Here is an 18799-nt window from a genome sequence, read left to right on the forward strand (position 1 = left end):
AGAAAATTTTAGTCTAGTGTATGGTGACTTTGTGTTTTAATTTTACTTTGATCCTTCTTTAAAATAGATACTAAATAAGAAGTCAGTTCAGCGCTGAAGCATCAGTCTTGTTTTGGGTCTGCTACCATGGACCCATACACACAGTTCTGTTAACGTCAGTGTGAATCCATGTGCGTGTGGGGTCTGTGATAACAGATTCAAATGCAGAATCGGGGCCCTATATTGGTAAATTTAAACAAAAACAAAATAAGTCAGATTCCGCTAGTCTAAGAAAATCCATAAGGAAGTGGCCAAAGGGGAGGAAAACTTACCCCTCGTTGTTTCATCTGAGAATTGTGGGGGTTACCCACCTATAGTATGTGTGGGTGTGGGTGGTGTTCTGTCCTCAGTACTTGCAGATTTTATGAGATCTGTATGCTGTAATCTCTGGAACTTTCTTTGGTTTTATATTTTGTTTTTTTTTGCACTTGATTTTTAAGGGCGGGGAAAGGGGTTAGCTGATTAGTTTTTGTTCTTTTGGGGCCCAATGCAGCAGCCTTACTTAGGGAAAACTTTCATTGACTTCAGCAGAAGCCTTGCCTGACCAGTGACTGCAGGATTGAGACCCTTTAATGTAATGCTGAAATAGAGCTGAAAGTTGCCTTCATACTCATCTATAAACATCTTATTTTGAATAAAAAACTGTGTCTCCCTGTCTCCCCCACAACATAACTGGTTACATTTTGGAGTTTAGTTTCTACTCCTGATATGGGCCGTGATCCTGCACATGAGTAACTGACTACTTGTGTGTAAAGCTACTTATCTTCTAACTAGGGCCATAGTCTGTAGCTCTTTCTTTATATTTTCGACAGTGTAATGAATCTGATTGTAATTCATAATTGGTTTTTCAAGTAATGTGAATGTAAAAAGAAAATTGCATTGTATCAATTTGAGTTTATCATTTCTTAGGGTTTCTCCAAAGATATTAAAGTACCAAAAGCAAAATATGTTGGCTATATCAAGGATTATGAAGGAGCCACTCTAATGGGATGTGAATTAAATCCAAGGATTCCCTACACTGAATTTTCTGTCATCATTAAAAAACAAAAAGAGGTAAATAATGGAATAAGATATTGTTTAATATTAACAGCAGCAAATATTAACTAACAGACGTATTGGAGCATGAGCTTTCGTGGGTGAATACTCACTTCGTCGAATGCACGCATGCATCCCGACTAACATGACTACCCCTCTGATACTTTAATATTAAACATAGTGTTAAAAAACCCTACACATTTAAAATGGCTTATATAAATATTTCTAGAAAACTTTAGTCAGCACTCAGACATCTATCCCCTTTCATGCCCATATCTGGTATTCAAAATATCACACAAGCCATTTTTTAAATTAATTAAAACCTATGTTTTATTCTGGCCTTAAAATTATCATAAATTTACCATCTCTCAGGCATAAATTCTCCTTTCTTACAGTTAACATTGAAAAAATTATTGATATATTACTGATGTCACAAAATGAAATTACTCATTTTGGATGAGCAGGTGTGTGAAATGTTGTAAGGTTGCTTTAATTATTTTTCAAGTGTTTTACATAATCATTATTGCAGCATTCATTAATGGTAACTTTAAGTGGAAAGTTCTTACTTATATCCTTTAACTAGTTCACAATTTTTTCACACAAATATCCTGGTCCAGCAAAACATTTTAGCATTGAAGTGACAGTTAAGCACTTGCTTAAATGTTTTTCTGAAATGTGGTCCAGCTAGGTAGCCAATGAAATAGAAATGTTCACAAATACATTTATTTAAAAAGCACAAGACTACTGGATCCTTCTGTGATGGAGTCAGATCTTGTGATTTCAATTTTATTTTGTAAAATAACCTTTGTGTCAAGTAGCCATTTCCTTTTAACAGGAGAACATCCTGACTGAACAACAGCCTGCTCTGTTTGACAGAAGCTGTTTCCCATATTAGCCTTCCAAGTTCCAGTTGCTATTAATTGCATTACCTCAAAGGCAGAATTTATTTTAAAAGCTGAATGGAAGATGCAGTCTGTTCTTAGAGAACAGAGAGTCAAAACAACTGATTCTGGCCCTAATTTTTTTAAAAATCTCTCTTGATGCCTGTGTGTGTTAAATCTCACACACATTCTGTCTCACTTCCTTTTACTTTCTACAGTTGATGCCAAGTAAAACAACTTTTTGTAAAAAAAATCAGTCTTTCTGAGCACATTGGTTTCTAAATGATGTCTGAGAACCTAAAGTTGGCTAAAGCTGCAGGTGTACTTAATAGCTAATTTGGGGATTCTTCAAGTGCTAAAGCTTGTAATATATCTATAATGGATCAAAATGAATGGAAATTTAAGATCTAAATCATGAAAACATAGTTTTTTCCTTACCATTGTTTCTTCCTTTATGTGTGTATTTAAGTATAAGGAAAGATAATGTGAATAACTATAGTCATCCCATCTGATTGTGGTAGTATATTTCGTGACACTGAACTACCTGTATCTGTTCAGATTTCTCTCATGTTTTGCCCTTCTGAGCAAAAAGTTCTTCTGCGCAGTAGCTAACTTTCAGAATCTCAGGGCAGCTTGAATTTGACATATATTGCAAAACACATTTTTGAGCTAATCAGGCAGCCGGATGAAGTTTCTGATTTCTTCTCAATTTAAGTGTCTGTAGGCTATATGCTTTTTTTTTCTGCCTTCAGAAAATTGAGCCCAAGGATGAAATTTTCAAAAGCTCCTAAATACCATTTTCAAAAGTGACCTCATCTGCACACAGATTTTGTACTGATTTCTGATAGAGGTGTGATCTTTCCCCTCCCAGAGTAGTTATGCTTGAACATCTCTGGTGTGGGTGCAGTTACAATGGTATAAAGATGCCTTATACCAGAATAGCTTATTCCCCTTCCTACATGGGAATAAACTATTCCGGTATAAGCACCTTCATACTGGTATAATTGTAGCCATACTACAGGAGTTGTACTACTTTATCTATACCAGTATTGTTAAAGCATACAACTTTTGTGTGTAGACAAGCCGTTAATCACCCTTAAGCCTATTTTCAAAGGTGACTTAGACACTTGCATCATTTAAGTTCTTTTGATAATTTTACCCCAGGTCTGATTGCTTAGTTGTTTTGTGTGTTTTTCGCTACTCACCTTTGTTTAAAATGTTTCAAAGGAAGTTGAAGTGTCTTAGTTTGAAATGCTCCATATCCAGATTTTTCTAGTTCTATCAGCTTGTACAGAATTTAAGCTTCCATTTAAAGAATTGGGTTGTACTCCTGTGGCTGCAAAGAAGAAGGTTCTGAATGTGAACCAACACACTGCTGTCTGGTGCAGTCTGTAAATAAACGAAAAACAATAGTTCTGGGAGGTATGAAAAATCCCAAATCACCTTGATGACTTGTTGTCTTTGAAGTCCAATTAACATGACTTAAATGTCAACATTAACTATTCCACCATTCATTTCTTCTGTAACATCCAGTAATTCTGGGATTGTGGGTGGAGTGTGAGGATATCACCACTTCCTTCTAACTTGGCTTTTGCAACATGCTGGTGGTCTAAGCCTCTGGTGTAGCCCGTACTGTAGTTCGTTCTGTGCCATTTTATCAGGTGTGTCAAAAATCTGAATTTTTTTGAGAGAAAAGTAGTGAAGGATGAGTCTTTAGAAATTCCGGGGGAAGGGAGGGTGGTGCTGGTTGTTTTGTTTTTGAAGAAAATTCTCTCACCCCATTATTAAAGGAAAACTATTGTAATGCAGAAGATATTGTGATTTCCAACTAGTTAAAAAGATAAGTAAATAACCAATATTAAGTGTCCTAAATGTATAAAAGAACAATTAAACAGGAAGCAGTCATATTGACAATGACATGTTTGAGAGAGAAAGCGTGGCTAAGCATTTTAATGTACATCAAGAGCAGAAAACCACATTACTTAGAACTGAGGTAACCAAAGGGAAAAAAATAGAATAGAATAGAATTTATCTTCCGATTGGGGCAGTTTCCTGACTTTTTATGCATTCAGATTTTGAACTGAATTTGTATCTCAATCTATGGCTATGTCTACACTACCCGCCGTATCGGTGGGTTACAATCAATTGCTCGGGGATCGATATATTGTGTCTCATCTAGATGCGATATATCGATCCCCGAGCATGCTTATATCGATTCCGGAACTCCATCAACCCCAGCGGAGTTCCAGAATCGACAAGGGGAGCTGCGGACATCGATCCCGCGCGGTGAGGACGGGTGAGTAATCTGATCTTAGATATTCGACTTCAGCTACGTTATTCACGTAGCTGAAGTTGCATATCTAAGATCGATTTTTCCCCGTAGTGTAGACCAGCCCTATATAATCAATCTGGACTTCCTTGGGGGGGGAGGGGGAAACATGAATAAAATAGCAGCTCTCATTAACACTAACCTTCCACAGTCTGAGATTTTGAAATGGAACAGGTTTTTCTAAAATCTGGAGTATAAATAATATTCTTATTTTGTAAAACATTTGTTGACGGATTCAATCCTGCCTTCTTTATTCACTCAAAATGCTCACTGATTTCAATGGGACTCTGTGAGATCAGGATCCTGTTATGTTTCTCACTGCCACAGTTTTCTTTAATGTCCTACCACTTTGCCTTTGAGCCAGTCAACTACTTTCCTTGACTTTCAAAACTAAAACTGTCTCCCCCACCTTCTCTGCAATATTATTACAGATCATTAAAAAGCTGATCGAAAGGAAACAAGCGCAGATTCGAAAAGTCTATCCTGGCCTTTCCTGCTTCAAAGATGGAGTACGACAGATTCCTATAGAAAGCATTCCTGGAATTAGTATGTACCAACCTCCCTTTATTAATGCGGAGCTACATCAAAACAGCCAAGGCCCAAGATTAGAGGAATTTGAGTTTTTCAAGTATTGTCTTTTTAATAGGATTCAATTATCTAGGTTTGTTAATCTGATATAAGACAGGCTGGATCTGTTTCTAGTACCATTATTCACTTCTGGCTTAGAGACTTCCCTAAGGTATTCTAGTGTAGTGCTTCTCTACATACATTTATGTAATTCTGCCTCCTTTGTTTTGCTTCACAGTGCAGATGGCATTTTCCCTCTTGAATCCATCTTACGTCTACAATCCTAGACCGTAGTACAGTTCTGTGTTAAATAGATACTTATTTGAATCAGGGCACAACAAAGCTACAACCAATTATTTTTTCAGTTGTCTGTGTAATATATTTTATGTCCATAGGAAATTATTGTGTTGAATCATTTTTACATCTATTTTCTTTACATAGAAGAGGCTGGATGTAATGATAAAAGATGGTAAAGAATTTTTAAAAAGCAGTGCATTCCTTGTAGAGCATGTTGCAGTATACTTGAGTGTGGTATATAGGAAATTAAATGGGGTGGGAGCTAAAGTGTTGTAGTTTTATTAGGTTTAGTCTTTAGAAAGCTTTTTATTGAGGGAGTACTATAATTTTATTAACTTTTTTGCTTCATATTAACTTTCAACCTGAAGTAGTTCTTATATAATATTTATTTTTCTTGGTGTGCAGGAGAGACTGGCTGGAAACCAAGTGGAAAAGAGAGAGGGTGAGTACTGCTTGGACAAAGGGAATCCTTTGAGAACAAATGTCTCTAAACTGAGTAACTTTGAGATATTTCTTTCCCTCTATCACAGAACTGAGATAAGGAATCTACTGTAGAATAGCTCTTGGGTCTTATTTTTCCATTAATGATAAAATGTTTTAAATTTGTGTAAATATGTAAGGTGTGGCATTGTAGAAAATGAATATGAGATAAAGCTTATCTTCTTTGTTAATATTTTCTTTCAAGTAAAGAACCCAAAGATCCAGATCAGCTTTACAGCACATTAAAAACCATCCTGCAGCAGGTGAAGGTGGGTATTAGTTTTAGTTTACCTACTTTAAAGATTTTGAAATGATTTCCAATATGGAGTTTCCATTTTAGATACCTTACTTTTTTCTTTACCAAAGAGCCATCAAAGCGCTTGGCCCTTCATGGAACCTGTGAAGAGAACAGAAGCTCCTGGATATTATGAAGTTATAAGGTTTCCTATGGGTAATGCCATTAACATTTTTAAAGTATAAACTTAAAGATCTCTCTAGCTGGAGACACGTGAGACAAGTACAATCATCAAGATTTATTGTTACAAACATTTTCTAATGTATAGCTTGCAGTGTGATAGCTTGCAACTCAGCAGTGGCAAAAATATATTCTATCAGTTGAAATGTATGAATAGCTTGTAACCTCAGTGAAGCATCTATATTATATACTCCTGTAAGAAAACACAAAATATTACAGTACCTGAGAGGATCCCAGCAACCTCTTAACCGGGTCTATCCCAGCACCTTTTAGCTGACTGTATGAGCTAAGAAACTTGTGAAGATATGATCTCACATGAAGGGTAATTTGCCATTGCATATTTTGTTGTATATTTCTATCTAACTTGTTAAAAAAAAGCCCAAGACAAAATTTCCAGACTCACCTAAGTGACTCAGAAGGCTAGGTCCTTTTGTCTGGCTGTGCTGAAAGAAAGACAGGAGGCAATGGGTGTGGTTCCATTAGGCCAAAACTTTGAAATATCTGGGAGTACCCGCAGTAAATTGTACAGTGCACTCATTCTTTCCTTAGTCGCTTCCACATAATACCCAGTCTGGTCCCAGGCATCATGCTGCTGGGACCTCTCCACACTCCCCTCACCTGAGGTGAAAGGGAGTTATGAGAAGAGGGAGGTCAAGACATGCAAGACAAAGGAGCCTCAAACCCCCTTCCTCAGCTCCTTTAAGGGATGCTTTCCTTCAAACCCTTTTCTAGTCCATTTTGTCCAGTAACTGTGTCCCTTCCATACTGATTACCTGCACTGGACATCTGCTGCAAGTTTTATGTACCAGATTGCAACATTATAACCTACCTCCTGTGCCCTATTGGGTCCCAGACCTGCTGTGAGGAAGGCAAAAAAACCCAACTCACCATAAAAGAGGGTTTCTCTGCGACTGGCTGAATATAAATATCCCCCTCCTCCCCCGCCCTGCACTTTCTGGTCAGCAGGAAGGGCAACAGTGATGGTCTCTTGACCTGGCCCCAACTATGTCCTGCCCTCCTGTCCGCCCCTCCTCCTCACTCATTTAACTTGTAATTTAAATCAAGTGCTTGTTTCAGTTTAAGCTCAGCACACGTGCTAATTATCATAACCAGTCTTACAAAAATTTTTATTTTAAGATCTTGAAAATCAGTGTGTGCATTTGTTGTGGCCCAGCTATCGTTCATGCTTGTATTGCAACACAACTGTTAATGAGAAAAAAATTGAATTTTTACTCTGCCTTTGACTACTATGCTATAAATCATAGATAGTGATTCCATCCTGTTCTAAACAAATGCTTATTTGCTTTGTGGCACCACAGAACTAAAACTGAATCAAAACCTGCATTCATTGCCTTACAAATCATTCCTCCCTCTCTTACTGCTTCCAGTCATGGCATTTTCTCTTGTGATCGGAGAACAGAACACAACTTCATTGAGACCACTGTTGGTATCTCTGTGAATCAGCCCTCTAATCAGCCCTCTGTTCGGCTACACCGAAAGGATAGGAAACACTGGATGTGGTTTAATTTAGGCTGCAACTTTATTATTAAGTGGCTAGGTGCACCCAGCAGATGAAAGTGTACAGTGCAGGTAACTCTGTGACCATTTCAATATCTACATAGGCTGGGGGGGAGGGCTTCCGTCAGACCCCCCACCTTTCATCCTGGTCCCCAGCCAACTGACTGCTCGGTCCTTACCATCCTCCCACCTCGAATGAGGGTTAAAGTGGGCTATAAGGGGTGGGGATGTTGGCTCCCTGCCATGCCAATCATTGGCTCCTTCCCTTCTGCTCCACCTCCATTTCCGCTCCTTTAACAAATACATTGGCCTGCTAAACCCAGAGTTGTGAGTTCAATCCTTGAGGGGGCCATTTAGGGATTTGGGGATTGGTCCTGCTTTGAGCAGGGGGGTGGACTAGATGATCTCCTGAGGTCCCTTCCAACCCTAATAATCTATGATTCTATGATTCTAAATACTGCCTTCAAATCCTTTAGCAAACCATAGATCTGATCACTGTATTCCCTCCCTGCAGAGTATGGCCCTGGACATTCGTCCCAGGTTTACAGAATGAGTTGCGACATCACAGCCTAACTCCTGTTCTATGCTTGCTTCAACTAAGCCTCCCCTCCCCCAAAAAATGTGCTGTGGGGAAAGTGAACCCCCCCACCACTCTGTCTTGGCCAATCTGGAGGTGAGGAAAAAATTCTTTCCCAGCCCTCCCCTCCCTGCCCACAATCGATCCTAACCAAACTTGGTATTTCACCACTTTTGTGGCTGGGAGGGTGGGTGCTGCTCTGCCTGGTCCAGATAAAAGAGAGCTTTTCCTGCTTGGCTTGCATCTATGTACTCCTCCTCTTCTGGTCACCTGCGGTGGATGAGTCAGCGTGCTCAGGCTAATCTGCTCTGAATCTGCAGCAGCGTCCATGCCTCTGCTCTTAAAAAGGTATAGTGCTTCCCCCAGAAAGCCAGACAATGCCCCTGCCACCACATGCTTAAGGTGTGGTGTGGTCATTCTAAAGAGTAGAGATGGCAATACCTAGCTTTTCTGTGGAGTCCTCGATTAGTTACTAGGAGCATACCCACCAATCTGCCTTAATGATTATTGTATGGAACTAATCCTTGCCATATAGGAAGTATATGTATTTGAATAAAATAATAATCACCTTCCAGTATCCTCTTAAAGCAAAGGTATTTCATTTTCTCTTCTCTACCAGTGAAGAAAATGAATGCCATATGGCTGAATATTAAGAACCTGCTTTGTGCACAGAGTTTAGGCTACCGTTTCCTCAGAACAGTTTTATGATTATAAAGAACACTTACTGCCTGGATTGGCAAGCCCAAAATATAAATATTATCCTTCATTTTTTAAAATGTTCGATGCTGTGGCTAAAATAAACAAACAATCTCTGTCAGCCTTCATTTTAAGGTGAAGATAAATTTATCTTCTCAACTAGATCATCCAACACCAAACAACCGAAAGCTCAGAGTTTTTGATTTGTGAGCCTGCACGTTGTAGTGTCCTCCTCCTGACTGCCAATATACTGACACTTAAAAAAAAATCATGTGATCGAACATATCAACAATGATAAAAGATAAACTGCCCTCAGCTTTGTGTTCTTCTTGTGTGGGATGAATGTGTTTTGCCAGGTTTCTCCATCCTTGCATTATCAAACATAAAACACCCATAATAATGTTCTATTTTTAAAAAGTTCCTGTGCAGCCTAAATTGCAACACATTTTATGAGTGTATAGCCATAGGTTTTCTGACTACATCCAAAGGCAGATTTTCTCTGAAAGTAGTCCCAAAGATAGCTAACTAGCCCGGATTTATCTGGTTTCCACTGATATTCCGAGTGCTTTTGCAGCTACTTATTTTTCTAAACTTTATCATGTCTAAATGGTGCCACCGTAGTTCATGTGATTTTTTTTTTTTTCCTGTTCACCTGTGGTAGTCCAGGGTGCATGATTAAATGGAAGACACCTCTAGTTTTCCTGGTCATAGCTAGGCTTTGATGATAACTTCCCTGTCAGATGAATGGGAAGAATCTACACAACTGTTGGAGCTAGATTATGCTGTTTGATTCCATAAGACAAGAACGTTATGGTTAAACTGGTACAACCTGTTAATCTTTTTCTGTATGCATCCTTTGTAGAATTAATACCATTTATGTTTTTCCCCAAATCAGTCTGAATCCTAAAGGTACAAATCATCCCCATGTGAACTGAGCATAAAATTAGCTTGAGGCCTACATTTCATAGTGCTGTGGCCGGGCCTGTGCACACAAGTTGCGCTGATTCAGCTAAATCAGTTTAGACAGATTTAGCTACATCAGTGCAAGGCCATGTGTTAGATCCTCTTAAATTGGCTTAAGAGTGTCATATGTAGTCTTAGGCCAGGTCCACACAAAAAAGTTAAGTCGACCTAACTACGTCACTCGGGTGTGAAAAATACACACCCCTGAGCAATGTAGTTAAGCCAACCTAACTCTCAGTGTAGACAGCGCTAGATCAACTGAAGTATTCTTTCGTTCACCCAGCTGCCACCTCTTGGGAAGGTGGATTAACAACAGTGACAGGAGAACCCCACTGTTTGCTGATGTGAGTGGCTACACAGCACTTTCGCAGCTGTGCTTCTGTAATGGTTTAAGTATAGACATAACCTAAGCTAAAGTCAGCAAGCAATCAACTTTAGCTAAATCGATAGAGGGTACTCTTAATCTGATTTAAGAGTGCCCTCAGAAGGGGATTACATTAATCTAACTAAATCAGTTTCTAAACACATTTACTGATAAATCAATTCAACTTTTGTCTGACAAGGTCTGAGTCTCCAGGGTGGGAAGGGCTTGACTTATATGCAGTTGGCGTATAATACACGATGCCTAGTTTTTGTGAACTCAAGGTTCCGTGCTGCCAATATTCCATTAAGAAACATGGTGTTCCCTTCATTTCTCCAAAGACGTACCTCATTCAAGGCCCAGAAAAGAGCCCTAACACTGCTCCAAACTCCTGTGGTAGTAACACGTTGCTTTCATGCTTCAATTCCCTTCCCACCCTCACTTACCCATTTACATGCTGAAATGTCCTCAGTTTGGTATAACAAACATAGTGGCATACCTTTGTGTCACATTTTTGCATATTCCCACTTATTGTGCACAGTATCTGCTTGGAAATTTGGGGTCACTGGTAGAATTGACTTGCATAAAATGTTTTATTACTTTTGACAGTGGCTTTGGCTTCTGGAATGAATGACTTACACATTCTAGTGGCTGTTTTTTCTTTCGCTACATTTGGCACTAAGAAAGTGGTTTTTCCTTATGTGAGTTTCTTTCCAGTAGTAGAAAGCTGAGGTCTGACATCATCCTACTGGTATTTTCCCCACTAGCAATAACATTCATGGTCTTCCTTCACAAACTAGATTTAAGGGCCTTTGGGGATCTAGCTGGAACTTTAAAATGCTATGCAGCTCTGTTTTGACATAGGCAGAACTGTGGCAAAATAGCAATTTGACAGAAATTTGAAAGGTACACCTAATTTGTGTAGGGGTGTGTGTCTGCGTATTGTTCACACATGTCTGCATTAATTTTTTCTACGATCTAAATACATGTTTGTGCCATTGATTTAATATTGCATTTTGTAAAAATTAAAATAGAGATTCAGCAGAGATTCTTTTGCAGCCAGGAAGTCTGTGTCAGGAATTTTTATTCCTCTCTCTCTCTTTTCTCCTTGATTTGTATGTTTTAATTAGGTGGCTATGTCATTATATTCAACTAAATAAAACATACAGAACAAGGAGTTTACAAATCAAGTTTAGTAACATTTTGAAATTTCTCCCTAAACCGATGTGCGCGTTAGTTATTTGTGGATTGCTCCAGAAAGAGAGAGACATGAAATAGCTCAGTGGTTGCTTTGTGTTTGTTACATGCAGACTGTACAAATGCTGTTATACCTAACTGGGAGGAAAAAACTCTGAGGAATTGGGATGAAAATGTTGACTGTATACTCAGATAAAGAACCAGAGTTTTAATGACTTCACCCATTTTTAATATATGGAAGATGTTAATTAATTAATGATTTTTGATCATTTACTCATGTAATGAAGAAAACAATGGTAAAAACGGAGACGAAAGTGTTGCTGGATTACCGTCAGAGAGACAAATAGTTTACTTACCTGTATGGTTGATTTACATCCTGCTAAAGTCAGTAGGAGCTTGCCTGTGTGAGAACTGAGTCAGGATCTCAAGAATTGGCCCCCAAAATGAGCACAGGACAGAAAGCCCACAGTTAGGTGCTAGATAAAGGCAGAGGGTTCCAGGTTGTTGGAGGTACAAAATGACAGGAAGTGGATAAGCCTTTGCCTGTATAGTAGCTGTTACTGAGCTTTTTGCCTCATAGCTATTCATAGATGGAAGCATGAGTGTCTGTTAGCTGTTTCTTTTGTAGAATGCGGTGCAACAAGACTAGCAAATGGCAGAATTATGCAGCTAAGATTTCCAGGCTATTTGTGGGTACTCAGCGTACCTGTTCTTCTTTTCTGAAGAATTTCATGTTAATCATAATTTATGTAGGGCTTGTCTCTTGTTTGGGGAGTCACCTTTTTTGCAGATCAATGGCAGAAGGATGGGTGAAAAAAGCTCATAGAATCAGACCCTGCAGAAATAAAGATATTATCACTCCACTGTAACGGAGTCACGAAGGTCATTTTTGGAGCTGTGCATTATTCTTTAGGGATCTCATGGCTTTACAGTGAGTGTGCCAGCATCTCCTCTGCGAGCAGTGGATTATGTGTTGTCCTTGGCAATGAATAAGATTTTTCTGGTGCACTGATTAGATATTTTATTAAAATATTTTTTTTCTTTCATGTTTCTAGAGCCTGGACTCCAGCACTGCTATGATATAGCTTGAACTGGAAAAGCATTCTGGCTATCTGGTTATGCCAGTGCGCATAGAAAGCATGTCACTACCTCAGAATTTTTATATCCAGTCAGGGGCGGCTCCAGGCCCCAGCACTCCAAGTGCGTGCTTGGGGCGGCATGCCACGAGGGGCGCTCTGCCGGTCGCTGGGAGGGTGGCAGGTGGCTTCGGTGGACCTCCCGCGAAGCCACGGGACCGGCAGACCGTGGGACCAGCGGACCCTCCGCAGGCATGCCTGCTGGAGGTCCACCGAAGCCGCGGGACCGGTGACCGGCAGAGCGCCCCCTGCAGCATGCTGCCGTGCTTGGGGTGGTGAAATGTCTAGAGCTGCCCCTGTATCCAGTACTAGCACCTCCAAAATAGAAACAAGGTTTTAACAAGACCTACTGTAGACCTATGGATTGTAAGATCTGGATGTGTGTTGAGTTCATTGATGTGTTTTGTGAGCAAAAATAGTGGAGGACTTTCGTCACTTTGTTTCAAAGCTGCTGAACAGTAGACAGTAAAATACACTTGCTTAGATTGCTGAAAAACAGAAATCTTGTTTCATAAAAACCCTGTATATTTTACTTGGTTTTCCTCTTAATTAAAATATAAAATAGTGTTAGTGATTTACTCTGTGCATAGTATATTACTTTCATGCACTTTTACTTACCATCTGTAATAGAGAGATGTGCATTCTTTGCTGTATTCAAACTGAATGGCATATGTTGATTAACCTGATGCTGTTTTTGTTAATGCGGATAGCTAGAAATTACATGACAGTTTGAACTTTTTATTCACATACCCTAGGGCCTCATCCTTCAAGGTGGTGAGCTCAACTTCTGAGGTTGAGGAGACTCAACGCCTTATAGGATCAGAGCCTTACAGAGACAAACAAGAGTATCAGGAGAACAGCAAGTATGCTTTAACCTTTAAATTGAGACATTTTAGGTGCTGCAGAATTGCATTCATTGTTAGCATCAAAGATGCTTATGTGACATAGGGCTTGATCCTGCACTACTGTTCAGTTTTGCTATTGACTTCAGTGAGATCAGGATCAGGCCCTAAAGGAATAAAAGTAATTAAGAATTAGTAATTTTCCATTTAAAAAAATGAGTTGATGGCAAAGATTGTGTATCCGAAGCACTCTATGCCTTTACTATTATAGGAATCAGATTGCTAATCTTTTTTTTCCTGTACAGATCTGAAAACCATGAGTGAACGACTCAAGAATAGGTACTACGTGTCTAAGAAATTATTCATGGCAGACTTGCAGCGGGTCTTTACAAATTGCAGAGAGTACAACCCCCCTGAGAGTGAATACTACAAATGTGCCAATATATTGGAGAAATTCTTCTACACAAAAATTAAAGAAGCTGGATTAATTGAGAAGTGACAGTTGTTTCTTTCAACGAATAAGTATGCCTAACCTATAGGCACAGGATGCTATTCACCTTCATGTAGGTTTGGGACTTAATACATGTAAGTTCAAAAAAACCTATGTGTATTTTAACTAGCACTTTTAAAAACCCTTTCAGTTTTGCAAACGTATTATACTGAAGTTACAGAAAATGTTTATTTTATTAAAATGAAGCTTTATAATGTATTTAACATTACTTTAAAACTTCTTTTGCATACATATTTGCAGTATGGTCAAGAATAGGCTTTTTATTGGATATTTCCAAAACTTTCATATGGGAATTTGCACGTTTGGGGATTTGGAATCAGAAATTCCCATACAATGAATGTTTTAGTTTATCTAATGCAGTATATATTTGAAGAAATTTTATTTTTTTTCCAGTAAAAACAAAACATTAAGGGAAAATTACAATTTAAGAGGCACTGAAATATGTTTTGTCTCTACGTTTCATTGTAGAGTCCTTTATATATATATATATATATATATTATTTTTTAAAAGAAACAGTCAGCTACTTGAGACACTATGAGAGAAAAGCAACTTATTCTGGAAAGGAAATGCTTTGAATCTTTAGGAAAAAATCCTATACAGATGCAAACTTTTCTATGGATTTTGTTTTTGATAAATATCTGCCTGCAAATAACTTGTGATTTCATAACCACTATTTAAAAAAAATCATACTGACTTTGCTTATGCAGGACATAAGTTCCCCAAATAACTCAAAAATTGTGGTAGGCATATCCTATAGTTACATACTTTACTTTAGTAGGGATGTTTTTGATGTACTTCAGTGAACCATTCCATTTCCTGGTCATTTAATTGATACTTCTGTAGAGTTCTGGACACAGATCATGAAGACTGTTCCTTAAGTACATACAAAAATGTTACCATATCACAGCCTCTAGTTTATGTATTTGCTTATGAGGTAAACTGGATTTTCTACCAAGTTCTACTGTAAACATTTTATTAATTATGATATTTAGAATATTTAGACCCAGAAATATATTTTAAAAAGTCACACAACTCATGTTAATACATCATTAGGTATCAAATCAAGCACTTCTGTGTATTACTGCTTACACTACATATAGGAGGTACTCTTACCTTTCTAGCAGAGAGAGAGAGATTAATACAGGCCAAAAAAGAAATTGTCACTTGACATTAATTTTATAATTTAAATTTATAAACTGGTTTTGTGAAGCCTCAACTTTAACGTGGTGTTTTTATATGTACAGATATTACATGGTAAAGTGCAGTAGTTATCAGGTTGAAAATAACTGAGTTGTGATGAAACATATTCTTGCAAAATACCTGCGCAGTGTTAAATCACAATTCTATTCAACAAGTAAATGCCAGAAATTAGTTGGAAGTAGCTATTGTGGTACTAAAGGTATTCAAAATGTTAACATTAGAATTGCCTCAATGCTTAATATCTGAAACCAGTCTGAATTACATTTAGATTTGTAACTATAAAGCTACAATACTAGAATTGTATTAAAGCATCCAGTACTGACTATAAACTGTATTGTAAACTGGGCCTACAGATGCACCTGGTTGAGCTTGGTATCCTGTGAAAGTTTGTTATTTTTTGAGTAGATTTTCTTACTGTCTTTAAATCAGATTGTCTCTTCTATATTGAAAGCATTTGTTTTCTAATTTAAAAATTAATATTTTCATAGATATTGTGCAATAAAGCTACAGTAGGATGTGTGGGTTTGCAAATGCTTTAATAGCTGATAAATTTTACATTTGTAAAATTAATATATTGTACTGGTACAGAATAGTTTTAAATTAATTACACACACACACACACACACACACTATAGAAAACCTAATTATTTTGGTCTCTTATTTCAATAGATGACTGCTTTGAAGTCAATATTTGATTAGTTCTCACATTTAAAAAAACCAGACTGAAGCGGTTTATATTTTCTTGTATTGAACAGAGAATTACAAGGCCCAGCTATGCAATTCGTTTATCTACCAAGCTGCACTGTGGGTAGCTGCTCTAAAGTTAACGCTGCAGGCCAATGAATTCATTTGACGTGCAAAATCTGCAGAGTTGGGCCCTTCTTCATGAAGAGCGATGAAAATTCCAATAAGTCTGCAAATACAGTATATGCACTATTCAAGCTGAAACATTCATGCTACAAGTGCCTGTAATGGTTTGAATAAATCTTTATTGGCTTTAGCTGTTTAGTAAAGTTGACAGTCTATATTATTTTTACTTGGGTATCTGCTCTTGTGTGGTTCATGATATTTTTTGCCCTCGCAAGAGCCATTTGCTGTCTTCATTAGCTCCTGGCTTTTGATGTGTGCCCAGTTAAATTCCTTGTCTAGATACTAGAGTACCTAGTTTTTGGATTTTAATTCTCTTCCACTTGGACACCACCTGTGAAGCAGCAGATGGTGGTAGGTAAATCCTTCTGCTGTGCTCTGTGCAAGCTGCAGATTATGGATAAACACAGGCATAACTTCCAAAAGTGTGAAAGCAAAACGATTACACTGTTGAGAGTTGGAACTAATTAGCCTTGCCCCTGTGTGACATTTTGTCTGCCACTGTGTGTAAGTTGTAGCTTTGTCAGCCCTTTAGGTTATGCCTATACTGCCATTAAAAACCCACAGCTGGCCTGTGCCAGGTGACTCAGACTCATGGAGCTCAGGCTAAGGGCGTGTTTAATGGTGGTGTAGACATTCAGGCTAGGTCCCAGAACTTGGGCTCCAACCCAAACCCAAACATCTACACTGCACTTAATTTAGTAGATTAGCCAGGGAGCAAGCAGATGCCTTTCAGGACTAGCCTAACCAATCATCTGGGTAATTTTGGAAATGATGCAACAGAGCAAAGAGTAGGGCCAAGTTCAGACTCTTGTCTGCAGTGAATCCTACCTGCTCCTACCAGGAATGGAAAACTTATACATAATTTCCTCTTTGCTAGCAGCATCTCCCTCAATTCTGGACATCTGGGTTGCTTTCCTCTCTCTGCAGCTCACAGAGACAGATCAGTGTTTTGGCATGGCATGGTCTGGTCACCCCTCCCTCCCCCACTCCTGCTTTTAGCCACATGAGTTATTATCAAGCAGCAAAATTTGCATAACATCCTTAACAAATATTCCAGAGATAACAAAATGACTATATACATTATACCAAGGAAGACAGTCACATGATAACTACTCCACTTAATACCTGACTTGTGAGCCATCCAAAGAGGATAGAATTGTGGGAGAGACTGCTAGCAGAAAAGACATTTTCCATGCTGCAGTCCAGCATCTCCCCCAATTCTGGGTATCTGGTACAAGTGAGTGAACAGATATAGGGAGGGTTATGAAGCAAAAGTTTATCAGAAAAGAAACACTCTGCTTTTTTTGTGAGCTCGCTTATCTCTGGGCCAGCAACTGCAGCACCTTCCTGCAGGTCCTCTGCTGAAGACAGAAGATCAATCTTATGCTTAAAGAAGGTGTTAGCTGTAGACGAAGTGGCCACTTTGCAAATTTCCAATGGTGACAAGCTTGTTCCAACTATGAGGTTGCTCAGAATGTCTTGGAGCATGCCTTGATCCCTTCTGGGACAGGAGCCTCTAATGATTTGTAGGCTTTCACAATAGATAGTCCACCTAGCAACAGAGAACTTGGAAGTTCTGATTCCCTGGCATTTCAGGTGAAAGGATACAACCAGGGAGCCTGATCTTGTGGATTCTGTACACCTGAGAGAGTGTTTCAACACTCTTCTGACCTCTAAGATATGCCACTCCTTTTCAGTTGCACTCCTTTTGGATAGAATGAAGGAAGTATATGTTTTAGGAAGAAAGGATTCTGGTGTCCTGAGCACCACCTTGTCCTCATGGATCATGCAGTAAGGTTCCTGTCTAGATAAGGCTGCCACTTGCTTGGCGGACATGTTAGACACGACAGCTATGAAGAAACAAATCTTAATGGATAAATAGGCCAACACTGAAGTCAGAGGCTCCAAGAGATGACTTCTCAGAACCTTTAAAACTAGTGGAAGGTCTCATTTTGGGAAGTGTGATCTGATTGATGATCTAGCGTTGGACTGCTTGAAGAAATCTGGCTAGATGTGGATTGCCAGCAAGACAGAGGATCCTGCACTTGCACACTACTAACAGACATCTGACAAATAATGGTACTGGGCTGAAGGCATTTGTCTAAGCCATCTTGGAGAAAACCCAGAATGGTTGGAATTACAGATTTCTGAGATTTGCACTGTGCTCTTGGCACCTGTTGTTGAATCTGGACCAGACAGAGGAATACACTTTTAGTATCTATATTCTCCTAGAAAAAAGCAATATCTTAATGACTATGAAGGACAGACTAAGACCTTCTAGTCACTAGTGGTTCCCTCTCAATATTCAGGCTTAACTGAAGCTGCTTTGGGTCCAGATGAAAAGGACCTTGAGAGAGGATGTCCTGTTTCCAGTGGGGCTCCAATATCAGCTCTGTCCATTCTGAGAGCCAGTTTCCTCGACCATGGGGAGTGGTCAGTATCACTATCGCCCATCCTTGTTTTGTTTTCTCAACCACCTTCCTCAGTACGGGAAAGGGTGGAAACTTGTAAAGTAGGCTCTGCAGCCAACTGTGCAATATGGCATCTGTCACCATGCAGCTGGAGTCTGCTGCTGTCATAAACAGATGGTTAAGGGTTAATGCCTCTTTTACCTGTAAAGGGTTAAAAAGTTCACCTAGCCTAGCTAACACCTGACCAGAGGAACCAATGGGAGAAAAGACGGTTACTCACCTTTGTAACTGTTGTTCTTCGAGATGTGTTGCTCATATCCATTCCAGTAGGTGTGCGCGCGCTGCGTGCACGTTCGTCGGAGACTTTTACCCTAGCAACACTCGGTGGGCCGGCAGGGCGTCCCCTGGAGTGG

At 39.0% G+C, this 18799-nt stretch overlaps 1 protein-coding gene across 5 annotated transcripts in view; it reads left to right on the forward strand.

Moving 5' to 3' along the window:
- The window catches only part of KAT2B (lysine acetyltransferase 2B), a 66323-nt gene extending 50628 nt beyond the window's left edge, over window positions 1-15695 (forward strand). For 2 of the 5 annotated variants that reach the window (XM_075062457.1, XM_075062459.1), the window contains 6 exons: window positions 949-1092; window positions 4716-4830; window positions 5554-5590; window positions 5834-5897; window positions 5995-6079; window positions 13699-15695. In XM_075062457.1, the coding sequence (XP_074918558.1) occupies window positions 949-1092; window positions 4716-4830; window positions 5554-5590; window positions 5834-5897; window positions 5995-6079; window positions 13699-13892 (639 nt within the window). In that variant the 3' untranslated portion in view covers window positions 13893-15695. The remainder of the gene's footprint in view (window positions 1-948; window positions 1093-4715; window positions 4831-5553; window positions 5591-5833; window positions 5898-5994; window positions 6080-13698) is intronic. The other 3 variants (XM_075062460.1, XM_075062461.1, XM_075062458.1) reach the window with 3 other exon arrangements.
- Window positions 15696-18799: the final 3104 nt, after the last annotated feature.

This window comes from Chelonoidis abingdonii, chromosome 2 (assembly GCF_003597395.2).
Source record: "Chelonoidis abingdonii isolate Lonesome George chromosome 2, CheloAbing_2.0, whole genome shotgun sequence".
NCBI classification, from domain to species: Eukaryota; Metazoa; Chordata; order Testudines; family Testudinidae; genus Chelonoidis; species Chelonoidis abingdonii.